Below are 15,460 nucleotides of genomic sequence, written 5' to 3'. Positions count from 1 at the left end.
ATGGCTCTTCTCATGTTTTTTAGCAGGTCTTTGATGAGGCAGCTTATATGCTTGCTAAATAAAGAGCAACTGAGGTGGCTGCATGATCCAGTATACAACAGATGTCTGAATTTGCCCCAAATATGAGCCTCTGGACTAGAACCCAGCCTTCAGATCTTTGATCTTCTCTCCTTCGTGCATGTTGTGGAACAGTCTGTGGCAACATGTGACAAGTGAATTATGCCTTGTACAAAGAACTCTTTTGCCTGTCTGAATCTTTACCCATCAGCTTCATTTGGGTGCCCTCAATCCTAATATTATGAGAAAGGAAAGCTTGTTCTCACTATCCCCTTTCACCACTGCAGGTTTAATTTTATCAACTTTTCATCCTAGTCATCTTTTTTCTACCCTGAAAAGACCTCAAACTCTTTATAATATGATCATTTTAACTTCCCCTTTCTGTACCTTTCCCCAATTCTATACAACCATTTTGAGATGGGGGGTAACCACAGGTGGGTAGATGTGTTAGTCTGCAGTCAAAGAGCAAAATCTGGTTCCAACAGCACCTTAAAGACCAACTAGATTTCCAAGTCCTGAACCCTTGAGAGTCAAAGTGTTAGCAGTCAAACCCTACCCTCATGCTAATAGGGAAGTTTATGAATATGGAAATATCACAAACTCCTTCTCCGCATGTTTCCGACTCCTGAGCATAAGTCAAGCTGCCTGACTGGGCAGAATGGGTCCCAACCCTGCTGGAGTTGGAACAAATACTGGAATGGGAGTCATAGGCAAGACTGACTAGCTGCCCCACACCCCAGAGATGTGCAAGGACTTAAGACAAAAGAAGTCTTTCAAGAGTTCCTGAGTTATTCTTCCCCACACCCTTCTGTTTTTCCCCTTTCCTAATCAGAGGAACATGATAATTTTTCCCTTCCACAAATCGTGGGTCAATCACCTTTTAAACCTATAGTTCTGCCAGATATGCTCAATCAAGCCTTTCCCAGTTTGTTGTCTCACCTCCAGAGTAGCCATTAAGTTATTGTTCTTAAGGAAAAAGATGCAATCCTTCCTGTCCCAGGGAACATTTCACACTATAATTGGCCTGCCCTCAGCCTTTGCTCTGTGTGTGTGTGTGTGTTCTTCAATTCTATGCACACCCCCAGATACATGTCTCAGCCTTCTTCCTCTTGCCACAAAGTGCTGGTCACTCAAGCTGCTACTCTCTATGGATGTCCTTTATCTCCTAGACTGGTAAATTTCACCCTTCTCCCGAAGCTGCTTTCCTTTTTCTTCACTGCTTCCCTAGTTAGCTCTGTGTGTATGTTGTGTGTGTTCTCTATGTGATTCCCTTCTTATTTCCCTTTAATAAAAACCATTCCTGTTGAACACCTGCCTGGTTCTTTCAGAGACTTCTTTAAAGGAACAATCCTGGTATACATTGGTGGAAAGATCCCTAGTTATCCTCTCTCACTGTGTCTCCTTGAATGCTAATTCCCCCAATTCATAAGGAGACCCCCATTTCGGGTAACAAAAGCTCTTTTCATCTTGAAAACTCATACCTTGGCAATCTAGTTGGTCTTTAAGGTGATATTGGACTCAGATCTTGCACTCAAAATAGTACACATTCAGTGTGGAAGTTTCATATATCTGCAACATAAATACCAGTCTTTTCCCCCGCAACAATCCCCAGCATAGAACTTGCCTTCACTGGTGCTGAACATTAACATTTTCATTGAGCTACTCACCACAATAAAACTGTTCTCATCAGCCACCACTGGTTGTGAGTGCATGTATATATAATATTAGAGGGTTTTGTCCTGACACATTGAACCTCATTTGCCACATTGTTGCCCACTCATCCAGTTTGGAGATGCTCTTGAAGTTCTTTAAGATCCACTTTGCTTATCACCATCCTGAATAATTTTGTTCTTTTGCATCCTTGGCCACTTCACTATACATGCAACCATTTCAGATCATTTATAAACAAATCAATATTACTGGTTCTAACACAGATCCTCTGGTGGGCATTCCACTTCTTACTTTCTTGCATTATATTTGCATTATATTTCTTGCACTATTTGGTTACTCCTCCCATCAGTTTCCTGTTGTTCAACCAGCTACTAATTCACTCTGTTCTCTTATCCATGTCTGAATAAACTTAGTTTATTAGTAGTTAAATAGAAAAGAGTCCTGTAGAACCTTTAAGACTAACCAACTTTACTGTAGCAGTTAGTAGTAGTTGTATTTAATCGTCAGCATCCAAACCTTTTTGGAAGATCAAGTATATATCTAGTGGATCACACTTATCCACAATGCTGTTAACCCTCTCAAAGAACAGAAAGCCAAAATTCCCCTTTGTAGAAGCTATACTAATTCTTCTTCAGTAGGACTCATCACTCGATATGTCAAGAAGAGTTCTATTTTTGTGTAGTCCAGGTAATGCTATTACTGCATATTGTTAGATAACCATTTAGCAATATCAGTCCTATTAGGAATAAATGGGGGTTATCACATTACTAGTTTTCTCCAAATGTGAAGAACTATTTTGGAGTCACATCAAGGAGTGTAGTTTTGTAGTCATGTCAGGGAATCTAGGGTGACACATGTTGGGCACCACATAACAGTAATGTGGGTCACCACAAGAGGAGCTGGCAGAGAACATTTTATAAAAATCAGTGCCAGATGAAGGAAGAAATTGGTTGTGGGAATTTGTGTTAATAGCAAATACTAGTTTGGAGAAGAGAAAGCCACAAGATCATCATATTTATAATATCTCTTTTACAATATTCCTATGGTACTGTAGATATAATATCCTCATATGTAGATTTATTTCAGAAGTACTAGGGGAAAAGCTAATCACTGTAAATTGCTTTTAAAAAACACTGCGTCCTAGCCAATTAATACAAGCTTATAACTAAACTACCAAAGCAACTTTATGCTGCAAATACTCCTAAGACACAAGAAAAATACACTTATATAATCTATGTAAAACCTTAATCTAATGTTGTCTTTTTATGCAGAATGCACTATTTTGAATGCATAAACATTCCCTGAAGTCATCCATAGGAAACTAAACAAAATCATTAATAAATCATAAGAAACCTCAGAATAAGAAAGAGACCATAATGGAGGAAACAACAGCAGCAGTACATACAGATAGGGATTATGTCAGACAAAACTCATTTACTAAATTGGAAAAGGCTTTTCCAGTGGAGTAGACGGTGTTCTTCTTTTAGATTAAATTAAGGTGAACGAGAACTAGATATCCATCCTAATAGCAAACTTACCAAGTTGTTTGTGGCCATGATGTTGAAGCTTTTGGCAGGGTCACACAGACTTGGTTCAAGGCTCAAATTAGACTGCACAATCTGTGGATGTGCTAACAAACAAGCAAGCTAGGAGCGCAGTAAGGTGAGGCAAGGATAGAATCTGAGCTGACAGTTATTATGTCAGTTGAGAGACAGCACTGCGGAGATAGAAGCTGACTCCCAGTCAGCATACAGCAAGATCAAGCACCTCAGGGAAGCCCCGAAAGGAGAAGGGTCTCCTCAAAGCAACAGTCAAGGAAGAACATAGTCTATGGGACTGCATGCAAATGCCTTATTTTGAGAATGTCACTGGGGAGGAACAGGGAGAATGGAATTGGAGAAGATACTGGTACACAATCGCCAGGAGTTGCAGGAGCAGATGTCAACCCAGTTGGATGCAATGATCACCTAAAGACATTGCAGACATTCCAAGATCTGCCATCTTTAAAAAGGGTTGTCACAAGTTGCCAGTTAACCAGTTATATGATTGGGAAAAACCCTATTAACACACCAGACACTCAGACAGTTGCCTATTACAGCTCAAATACAGGTTGGTCAATAGTAGGGATGCTGCAAATTTCACAGCAAACACATTCGATGGTTGAATGTACCATGTTCGAAGGTGGCAATGAGATGTGAGCAGATCTCACTCAATCTGTCCAGTTCATACCAAGCAATCACATATGCATGCTGAACCAGTTTTCACCAAGTTCCTCAAAAAAAAAAAAAACCTCTTGATTCAAACTGATCAGCAGCCGTTGGTGTCACTTAGGACTACTTGGCCAAACACAAAAAGGTAGGATTTTATTGAAACACAGCATTTATTGATTCATATTATTTGTGAGTGATCTCATTGTCTATTTAAAAAACTGCTTGCTGAGTCAAGCAATTATGCAGCCGGGGGGGTGAGGGGGAGTAAAACTCATCAGGCTGAGTGAGGACACGCGTGCATAAAAAGCATGCACTACATGGTTAGTAAGGAACACAGCGAAACAGCCTGTTGGATAGCCATGAGCAGACTGATGAACTGTTGAAATCATCATTGAAAAATCAGGTCTTTATTTGCAACTAGGGGTGTGCACCAAAAAAAAAAAAGGAAAGGAAAGGAAAGGAAACCAAATCCAGGTTTCATGGAAACAAACAAAATCTAGGCCTTGGATTTTGTTCTCTAAACCAGTTTGACAAGATTAGAGAGAGTCCTGAATTTATTTGGCCGTTATTTTCTATAGGGAAACATATCAGGGAGCTATCTGGGGGGCTGGGGGCCATTTTTCAAACAAATCCACCAAATTTGCCAGGAACTTACTCCTGACTGTCCTCTAAAGACCCACCAAGTTTCAGGAAGATTGGACCCCGAAATGCAAATCTATGGGCCCCTGAAAAGGTGCCCCCAGCCACTCGCCATTGTTTTCCATGGGAAAATAGTCAAAGACAAAGTTGACTCCCTTTGCAGAAACAGATTGGGGCAAGGCTGCCATGGCCAAGGCATACTATTGAACTGAAAGCTCAACACACAGAAAGCCCAATATAACCACACTGAAGCTCCCCCTAAACCCAAGTGCTCCCTGAGCAAGCTTCCCAGCCATTCTCCATTGTTTCCTATGGCAGAAAAGTTTCCAAGCTAGCTCCCAGGTAGAAACATACAGGGGCAAGGCTGCCACTGGCCAGAGGCACACTCCCAGTGCAAGCTTGAGAAAGCCCAACAGGACCAAACTGAAGCAAGGGAATGGAACCCCCCAGAACTAAACTGAAGCAAGACACCAAACCAAAGAATCATGTCAAAACAGAGAATTCCACCCAAACCAAACTGAAGCAAGGGACACTGTTGCAATTTAGCCCAACTGAATGAGTGTCATTCACAGAAGCTAGGCAGACAAGGAGAGCTCCTGCCTAGGTTGCCCACTCAATCCATCCTCCCCTCTTGGAAAAAGACAGGGGAGAAGCCCAGGAAGGAGCAAGCCTGCGGTTGAAGCAACGTTTCCTAGATGAACCCAGATTATCCAAGGGGTCTGGATCTGGGTTTCTGGATCAGATCTGGGATTCTCTGATTTGATTCAGAAAGCCAGATTTAGCCAGTTCAGCAAAATCTAGCTTTTTTTTCTTGAATCCCGGACCACACACCCCTATTTGCAACCAGTGAACAGGATGTAAGTCACACCAGAAGACTTTTGTGCACCCCTAACCTGCAGGAACTATAACACATCTATTTTGACTTTCACCATCTTGCTTTCCACTAGTGAGCATTTTAAAAAATGCATTATTGGTCCCATCTCTGACTTTCTCCTAATACTTCTTAGAAAGTATATCTACTATCCCTTCTAGTCTACCTTTACTGAAACTGTTGATCTTAGGAGACACAGCTGTGGTGTCTATCAACATTTTAGTATTCAAAGCTCACAAACTCTGTAAGGGGCGCCTTTGGGCTTTGCAAATGCCATTCAAACAATCAGAGTTTACGTATACTGCAAACAGCATACTGATTTCTGAAAATGTTTGGGGAAGATTAAGAGAGGGAAGGGAAAAAAGAAAAAGTTTGTCCATAGTTTGATTTCCATTACAGTTGAATAGTAGAAATGAAATGAATAAATCTGAGGCGTGATGCTGAGACATTTTACTGAAATATGAGCATACAGGATTGGATACTAGGTGTGCTTTGCTGGTGTGCTGCCACCTTGGAGTATTATACCAGTAATCTTTGTCAGAAGCATCTGACGAAAAGAGCTGTAGTTCTCAAAAGCTTATGCTACAATAAAGGTGGTTAGTCTTAAAGGTGCTACTGGACTCTTTACTATTTTGCAACTACAGACTAACATGGCTAACTCCTCTGAATCTATACCAGTAATGAAAACTAAAAGGGCTTTTGAGAAATCTTATTGAAGCATAAGCATTTGATGGCTAGATCCTATTAGAGACTATATATAAAACTGTATTAACCAGGCAATATATACAAACACGCACACTCTCCATGAGCCACTGTGAATGTGCACAATAGCCAGCTGCCATATACATCAGCAATTCGACTCATATAATCCACCTATACATAAAAGAGGGAAAGGGGGAAAGGTTGTTAACCATATATATTTCTCTTGACAGAGAATCTACTTCATGCATCTGATGAAGTGGGCTTTATAGCATTACCAGCTCCAGTTACAGAAATTTGAGGTGGAGGGAACTTCTGCTGGGTATAATACCGTATTGTCTACTCTCCAAAGCAGCCATTTTCTCCAGGGGAACTAATCTGTCGCCTGAAGATTCTGGGAGACCACCATACACCACCTGAAGGCTGCAACCCTAGCTGTAGCCCAACAAGATTTTATACTCAAATAAATCCATTAAACTAAGGTAGTACAAGGCTCATTTTTGTTCTTTTGTAACAGACTGTTGCCGCCACGTTAATAGAATTTATACCAGTACTAACAGCTAACAAAGTACATTACAGCTTTGTGGCACAGCATGTTGTGAAGCTGACAAACCAACAATGACCTCTTCCCAGGCCCAATGCTGTTGCTGCATACTGAGGTAAACTTTATGGAAATATCCCTAGAACTCCATACAAATGTTAAAGAACAAGATGTGCAATTGCTTAAATACCTACTCCACCATGCAGTAAATGAATAATCTCTTGAGTCCAGCAATGCAACCCCCAAGAGGACACTCTGTGCAAGCAGTGCTGAATCTTATGCACTCAAAAACACAAGCGACTATCAGGATTTATATGTGTTAAAAAACAATTTCTAGATCTCTTACTTAAGTAGCTAGCCTAGAGCAAGCATATGATAACCATAGTTCTTTCACCTATTACATTAAAAATGTAACTTCGGATGTTTTGATATAATTTCATTTACATATGCATTTTGGTACACATCCAAGAATATTTCTTTATGTTAGTAATAGTTACATTTTCCAACAACCAGCTTCAGAATTTGAGTCAATATTTTAAAGGTTCTCTTTTCTAATACCTAGCTGAAATTCCATATACACCACAACTTTAGCCCAGTTCAGGCAGCCGCACCACATGTTCACCAAACATGCAGGGAGGAAGAAGAGGTACAAGAGCACTGGCCCTGCCTCTGCATGACTGCCTGATCATCTGCAGGGGCAACCATGTTGTGGAAGTGGTTGTGTGGACTCTCCCTACCTATGATTGATGATGTTCAGAAAGCAGCGACTTCCTCCACATATTTGCTCCCTGCAGGTCACCAGATGATCAGGCGAGACCAGAATGCATACCTTCTCCCTCCCAGTGCGTTCAGCAGTCAGCGTGGGGCTATTGTGTTTATTGGGCTACAGCAAGAGTTAACGTAGGGGCAGAAGAATGTTTACAGTACAAATAATCATTAGCACTCCTTAAGATCCTGAAATACCTTAGGATTCTCAATTCATCACATTACATTTTTGTAGAAATGTCCTCTCTTCCAAGTATGCCCACATATTGTCTATGAAATTCCTCCAGGAAGGCCAACAGTGGCAAATGAAGTGGCACACCATTGCTGAACAGTATGGGGGTGGGGAGCTGATGGAAGGCAGCATGAGGTAATAGAAGCTCAGTGATTATTCTATCAGCAGGTACATAGCTACTAAATGTAAAACAGTGCCTGCTGTAGGTGCAGACTGTGACACAGAGCCTGTTCAATATACAGTCACAATTTGAGGTTTCTGTCCCATTTCCCCAAAGTGTCTCTCATGCATACCTTAGAAGATATTGTTATACCACAGTAACTAATATAGTTGCCCTCTAGCCATTAGGGTGTTAGTCAAGAAACTGGATTATTATGAATTTTATAATAGAATAAATTTCAACTTATATTAAGCCAAGAAAAATATTTCCATTCATCCAACTGTGAGCAAGAGGAAACAGTCACAGTTTTGCTTGTGTTACACAAGCAAAACTGTGACTGTTTCCTCCTCTATATTTTAATGCACAGAAATTGGGTGTGCAAGATCTTGCACAAATGGAAATATAAGTGGGGAAACAATAAGTTGAGGCTACCACGATCATCTTCCTCTGTGTTTTGTTTTTTTTTTTTGTGCAAGAGCTCCAATACAAGTGGAAATTTTATGCTGGGTCCAAGGCATTTTGAGCAGGGGAAAGCAGCACTGTTTCTGTCTACTGTCCTACTTATATATTGTAATCTTTCTATTTTTGTTGCATTTGTATCCACCACATACACTTCCCTTGAATGTTCAGTTGACCAAACCATTCCAAGCCATATTATACTGTGTATTCTCATACTTCTATTTGTTTTCTCTCTCATTGCCCAACTGCCTCTGAATGACTTCTAACAGATTCTAATGGCATCTAACCAGCTCTCACCAGCCTTAAAAATTGGTCACAGCTTCCCAACCAGACCAATCAAAGGCAAGCTAAGCCCAACCTCCTCATCCTAAATTCATTTTCTCCATTGCATTTTTCCTATTTCTTTTTAGCTTTACAAGCAGTCTGATCAGCTCAGTTTGGCCTGAGCTTGTTAGGGCTTGGAAGCTAAGCATGGTCAATACTTGGACTGGAGACAACCAAAGAAAACTGGGATTGGAGGAAAGCAATGGCAAACCGCTTCTGCTCATTCCATGCTTAGAACGCCCTGTGGAAGGGGTGGCCATGAGTTGGTTGTAACAATTATATATTCTTTTTCTTCCAAGTTCCAACTCTACCACTTGCTGTTTAACTAAGGCCCTCAGTTTGTCATACAGAGCATGAAGTCAACAGCCAACACTAAATACTGCTAACCACTCAGCAACCATGCACCTACCATAATTCTTACCTGGTATCCCAATGCCCCAACGGCCACTTTGCAATGTTTATCAGTAAAGGCACTGATTCACTCTTCCATCCAGTTGTCTCTCAGGGTCTCACTTCTAAGTGTGCTGTCTCAAAATTCTCTTTTCAAGCACAGGCAATGCGTACTTTAACTATTAATGCTATTAGGTTCCATATTTCATGGACATAAATAGTCAAATATAAGCATCTTTCAGAAACTCCACAAGATAATTATTTGCTTAATTCATCCATTAATATCACTGAAATTTTAAAAGTGTTTAAATTTAGTTTAGTTGTACCTACACAGACCAACATATATAAGCAAAATATGGATTTCCAAACAAATATTTGCTGATACAATACCAATTCAAGGGTAGTGCCTGCTGGTACAGGTGGGCATAGACTGGAAATTTTGACATGGACTGGCCTGTTTTGGCCAAGTGCTCCCCAAGGGGCTGGCTTCAGCTGACAAGTGGGGACTTCCCCACCTACCAGATGAAGCAAGGCATGGGGTTTAAAGAGCCTGTTTTCATGCCCCTTGTTTCCAAGTGGCATGGAAATGGGCACTCCCCCATGAGGCTGGCTTCAGCTGATGGGTGGAGGAGCTTCCACCCCCAGCCAGCCAGCTAAAGCAAGTAACATTAGATTGCAAAGCACCCTGTTCCACATGGTTTGCAAACTGCATGGAAAGGGGTGCTTTAACATTTAAACTCCTTTGGCTTGCTCCAGCTGACTGAGGGGGTTGCAAAGCATCTGTTTCCGTGCTGTTTGTGAGCTGCACAGAAAGGGGTGCTTTAACATTTAAACCCTCTTAGCTTGCTCCAGCTGACCTGTGGGGACTTCCCTGTGGGACAGCTGGAGCAAGCCGAGGGGGGTTGCAAAGTGCCCCTTTCCACATGGCTTGCAAGCCATGGGTAAAGGAGCCTTAACATTTAAACCCCCTCAGCTTGCTCCAGCTGACCTACAGGGGCTCCCCCATAGGTAAGCTGGAGCAAGCCGAGGGGGTTGCAAAGCATCCCTTTCTGCACAGCTTGCAAGCCACGGGGAAAGGGGCACTTTAATATTTTAACTTCCTCAGATTCTCCAGCTGCCTGTGAGGACTCCCCTGTGGGTCAGCTGGAGCAAGCCAAGGGAGTTGCAAGCTGCCCCTTTATATGCGGTTTGTGAGTCGTGGCTAAAGGGGCTTTAATATTTAAACCACCTTGGCTTATTCCAGCTTACCCACAGGGACTCCCCCACACGACAGCTGAAGCAAGGTGCGGGGTTTAAAGTGCCCATTTCCTTGCTTGCAAGCAGCATGGAAATGAGCGCTCCCCCCATTGGGCTGGCTTCAGCTGACAGGCCCCCCAAACTGACAGACCATGGACCGATAAATCAGTCCACAGACTAGGGTGGGTTCATGAAAAGTACATGGTCTATGGTCTGTGAAATGTGACGGACCATGGCCCGATGGCCCATGGTTTTTTCCCAGTCCATCCCCACCCCCACTTGCTGGGAATGATCACTGGCTGGGAAAGAGATAGTTAAGTCCCATGCAAGTGTACCCTGGAGGCCACTTTTGTCCGAAGAGAAGAGGAAAATTAAAACAATCTTGGCAGGTTTAAGCATCCTCCCCCATGCACCAGTTCTCCTGTCACATGTTTCCTAACATCTTAGGGAAATATAGGATAGAAGACCCTATGAATCATTGCAACATGGAGTTCTGACGTCACATATTATGGCAGTAAAATAGGTATTTTTAAAAGAGTTATTTTCCAAGCAACTTAGAAAATAAGTTTATCCAGTTGACTTTCTGTACCCAGCAATTAAGTACATAACCTTGGTCGAGTCAGAAAAAAAACATACATTTCAAAAGCTGGAGAAGAAAAACAGACCTCCTCTTGGATAGCCTTAAAAGGACAGAAAAACAAACTTTTATGATACCAGCTCAACACATGCACGCAAACACCTGTGATACAAGATCAGCATTAGGGTTCTGGCATGAAGTTACATTTCAGAGCGTAACTTGTAACTCTGAATCACCTTTTATTTAAACACACACACACACACCAAAAAAAGAAAAAGAAAGAAAACAGATGGTCTGGAAAAAGCAAAGCACATTTCCATCCCACTGATCTCAATGAGTGAGTTAAGCATGCACTAAGATTATTTTCAGTGAAATCCTAAGCAGAGTTACTCCAGTCTAAGCCTACTGATTTCAATGGGAGAAGACCCAATTTTATTAAATATGCTGGGTCATTCGGAGGCCTTGATAGTGTACCATCTTTTGAATAACTTGTCATTTGAAATAACTGAAAAGGTAGCCCTATTTTTAAGTCTGGTTATCAAGGATCGATTGAAAAACATCTAAATGTTTATACTCAAATTACCCTTGTCACCTTTATATTTGTTTACTGTTTGTATCGGTAACTTGAGATATGGCAATAAAGGCTTTATTGTTGTTGATTTCAATGGGCTTTGACAGGAGTAACTCTGTTTAGGATTTTACTGATTATCATTGAAATATTTTAACTGAAAAATGCTTGTTTTTGTTAGATAATGTCCAGAAGGAAGGTGATTTTGGAGAAGCAGAACTCTACCAAATATTGTAATGATAGTTCATGAATGCAGTGTTTTTACAGCTAATAAACTAAAGGCTCTTAGCTAACTGCCTTTACAAAAGATAGGGTAAATAACCCAGAAATCAGTATTAATACTTAATGGCCCTAGAAATTAATAGTAGTAGGTTATTACAAGAAGCAGATCATTTCCACTCTCAGAAGTGCAGCACAACTTCAGAAATTAAAGTGTTACACAAGGAGATATGTGTGATTATTTATCCTAAATCCTTTATGAAGACTTATTCCTTTTGTAGACTGTCCCACTATGATAAAACATCTCACATTATGTAATAAAAATAGATAAAAATGTAGCAATATGCTTCAGGATCAACTGAGTTTTAAAAACATTACATTAAATTAGAATTTTCTCCCTACAAAAAGATTAAAGAAGTGAACAACACTGATATTAAACTGACTCATCCATAGACAGGACTGTCAATACTCAATAAATGGTGGTCTTCAAATTTAAAGTCCCTTGACTGTGTTGAAATGGCAATCGATCCATTCTTATGCCCCAATCTTACAATGGAATACGTTGATCTGGCCATTTCCCAGATTACAATCTAGAAATCATTCAGTATCTGAAAACATCACAAAGGAATGGTTCAAATATACATCTAGTGTGGACAAAAACAGGTAACCAGTGAAATTTAAGGAAAAAAATAAAAAGATATCCCTTTAAGTACCTGGGAAGGCATGTAAAACCACACAAAGGGAAACAAAAGCCTACACCCACAAACAATGAAAATAGAGCCAAAAATCTAATAGCAGTTAATATACAAACTTGTACAGCAGACAATATATCAAAATATATCCAATGACACTGAACAAGAAACCATATGAAACCAAATAAAACCATGATGTTTAGGCATGCATGCTTGTATATAGATCAAGATGGGTAGTCATGTTAGTCTGTCTGTAGCATTAGAAAAGTGCAAGAATCAGGTAGTGCCTATAAGACTAACAAAATTTGTGGTAGAGTTGAGCTTCTGTGAGACACTGCTCTGAAGAAGTGAGCAGAGACTCACAAAAGCTCATACCCTGCCACAATTCCTGCTAGATCCTTCAACAATCTAGCAGGAATCCTGAGTCTTTTAACTAAAACAATGACTAATATACTGAACAACATGCTCATGGTTAAAATCTACATGTAAGTATCATTCCTTCATTGAACAAGTATGAAGCTTGCTGTGGAAATTCCAAACAAATAGAGAAATGTTGCATAGACCCTACGGAAGGTAATAAGGGGAAAGCACCTACACAACTTTTGAAGTATATTGACTGCACAACATACCTTCCATGACATACACCAGTGAACCCACATCTCCTTCTTTGATGATGCAACTGTCTTTGCCATATTCCACTGGATACATACAATCCACAATTTCTTGTATCTGAGACAGCTCCAGATTCTTCATGAAGTCATTGTCAAGAATAGCTTCCTTTATTAGATCCTTTGACCTAAGATGAGAAAGGAAAGTTGGATCTCTACATCTGAATCAGCTCTCTCTCATGAACAGACATGTGTGGATGTGCTAAATTGAAAATATTTCAACTCTTTCCCAAATACAAAAGCAAAACTCTGTGAAGGAGAAGCAAGAAAAAATGTTTAGATTTCTTTAAAAGCAGTTCTTTCATGTTTGAGTCATGAGTAGAGATGGGCACGAATCGAATTATGACCCAAAAAAAACGCATGAACCAGGCCTGTGTGTGGTACGCGAACTAGTGGTTCAGGGAAGCTTGTTTCAACGAACTTTCACAAACTGGTCTACTGGTTCATTTAGGTCGTAAAGGGGCAGTTTAAATAGCCATTTCCCCAGGGAGATGGCCATATAAACTTTTCTGCAGCTTGCAAGCGGCAGGTCCCTTTAAACTATCAGCTGGCAAGCGGCGGGGAGGATCCCCCCTCGCTGCCTGCCAGCTGATAGTTTAAAGGGACCTGCTGCTTGCAAGCCGTGGGACCCTTTAAACTGCCCAAACCCCAGCCCCAGCCCCACACTTACCTTGCCTTGCGGGCCGACGGCATTCTTCCCCTCCTCCTGTGAGGGGCAGGAAGGCCGTTTTTGGCCTCTTCTGCTGCTGTGTGGGCCTGCAGGGCAGCGAAGCAGGCCAAAAACGGCCTTCCTGCCCCTCAAATGGTTGCCACGACTGCCATTTGAGGGGCAGGAAGGCCATTTTCAGCCTCCTCCACTGCCCTGCAGGCCCACGCAACAGCGGAAGAGGCCAAAAATGGCCTTCCCGCCCCTCAAGGGAGGAAGGGGAGGATGCCGTGGGCCTGCAGGGCAAGGTAAGTGTGGGGCTGGGGTGGAGCTGGGGCTGGGGGCTGGGGTTTGGGCAGTTTAAAAGGCCTTGCCGCTTGCAAGCAGCAGGTCCCTTTAAACTATCAGCTGGCAGGCGGCGAGGGGGGATTCCTGCCAGCTAATAGTTTAAAGAGACCGGCTACTTCCAAGGCAGGAAAGGGCCTTTTAAACAGTCAAATGCTCCTTTCCCTGCCGCTGCTAAGCGGCCAGAAAGGGGCATTTAAACCCCATGAACCACGAACTGGTTCGTAAATTTGCCCCACTTTGTGCCAGTTTGTGGTTCCTGGTTCGTGAAAATCCACGAACCACGAACCTCATGGTTCGGATTTTTGTGGTTCGTGCCCATCTCTAGTCATGAGAACAGAACAACTGTTCTCATTGCTTAGCCTATGTCTGTCAACAAACATGAAACTGAAAGAGAACTATAATTGTTCTTCCACAGCTGATAAAGAAAATAGAAAACTTGCAATCATGTACTGAGAACTCCTTTTGTAGAATTATTCTGGCCCCAACTCCCGTATATCACAGCATGAGAGACTATTTAAGAAGCAGTATTTTGTTTCTTTCTCCAAGAAGTCATAATTAGTTCTATTTCCAAGCAGTTTCCTCAGCATCATATACCCCTCCCCCCAAAAAAAAACATACACACACACACACACACATCAAGATTTAAGGTCTCATACAAGACTTTAAGGAAAACAGATTTTCTGATTTTATACATTTTCATTGTTATGACCACAGATCTGTAAGTGAATATTTTAAAAATCATTACAGTTTCACTATTTTGTTTTTAATCAAGCATACTGTTGTACGAAACATAGCAGAACAGAATGACCTTTTAAGAAGCCCCTGAAGTACTTCAACAATGTAGATAGGAACAGTTTGGTTGTTTTTTTCATAATGTCTTACTAAGTTTGAATGAAGCATCACTGCAACACTTGAAGGATTATCTCCTACTCTGAGTCACTCTGGCGCAAATGTTAAACACCGCTCCACTCATCATGATTTACATATTGAATTTCCCCCAGAATGTCTATCAAATCTATCTTTATCCATCTGATAACACAGCGAACGTCAAGACTACAGACATTAATTGTTTAAAAGCTTATTTAAGGGATTTGGTGCAAGTGAGCATCTGTGAATGTGAACAAACTAGGGCTTAAAGAACGTCGTTTTTAAATGGGAAAACATGAAAGATAAATGCCATTCTACATCCATGTACTCTTGTGAAATTTGTTTATTTTTTAAAGAAAATAGAAATTACAAGCTTATTTTAATTATCATTTTATGTACTGAACCAATTTTTAATCTGGGATTAAAGGTGGCTTCAAAACATTCAGATAAGGGCACACATCTTTTGTTATATAACTTGACATTCTATTACTATGGAAAACGCAAAATGCCTGTTTTCTCTAGATTTGCCATCTAGCCAAACCTTCCCATTACTGTATTGGGCTTCTGCAGAAACCATTGGGGTCTACACCAGACCCACCAAAAACTAAGAATGAACCATCA

At 41.1% G+C, this 15,460-nt stretch overlaps 1 protein-coding gene across 1 annotated transcript in view; it reads right to left on the bottom strand.

Moving 5' to 3' along the window:
- LOC129332771 (cGMP-dependent protein kinase 1-like) overlaps positions 1-15,460 on the bottom strand; it is a 692,061-nt gene that overhangs the window by 595,467 nt on the left and 81,134 nt on the right. The window contains exon 2 of the mRNA XM_054984010.1: positions 12,940-13,106. Coding sequence (XP_054839985.1) covers positions 12,940-13,106 — 167 coding nt within the window. The remainder of the gene's footprint in view (positions 1-12,939; positions 13,107-15,460) is intronic.

The sequence above is a fragment of the Eublepharis macularius genome, chromosome 6 (genome assembly GCF_028583425.1).
Source record: "Eublepharis macularius isolate TG4126 chromosome 6, MPM_Emac_v1.0, whole genome shotgun sequence".
In the NCBI taxonomy this organism is placed as follows: Eukaryota; Metazoa; Chordata; class Lepidosauria; order Squamata; family Eublepharidae; genus Eublepharis; species Eublepharis macularius.
Note: the sequence above shows the minus strand (reverse complement) of the source record. Positions and strands in the feature narration are given on the sequence as shown.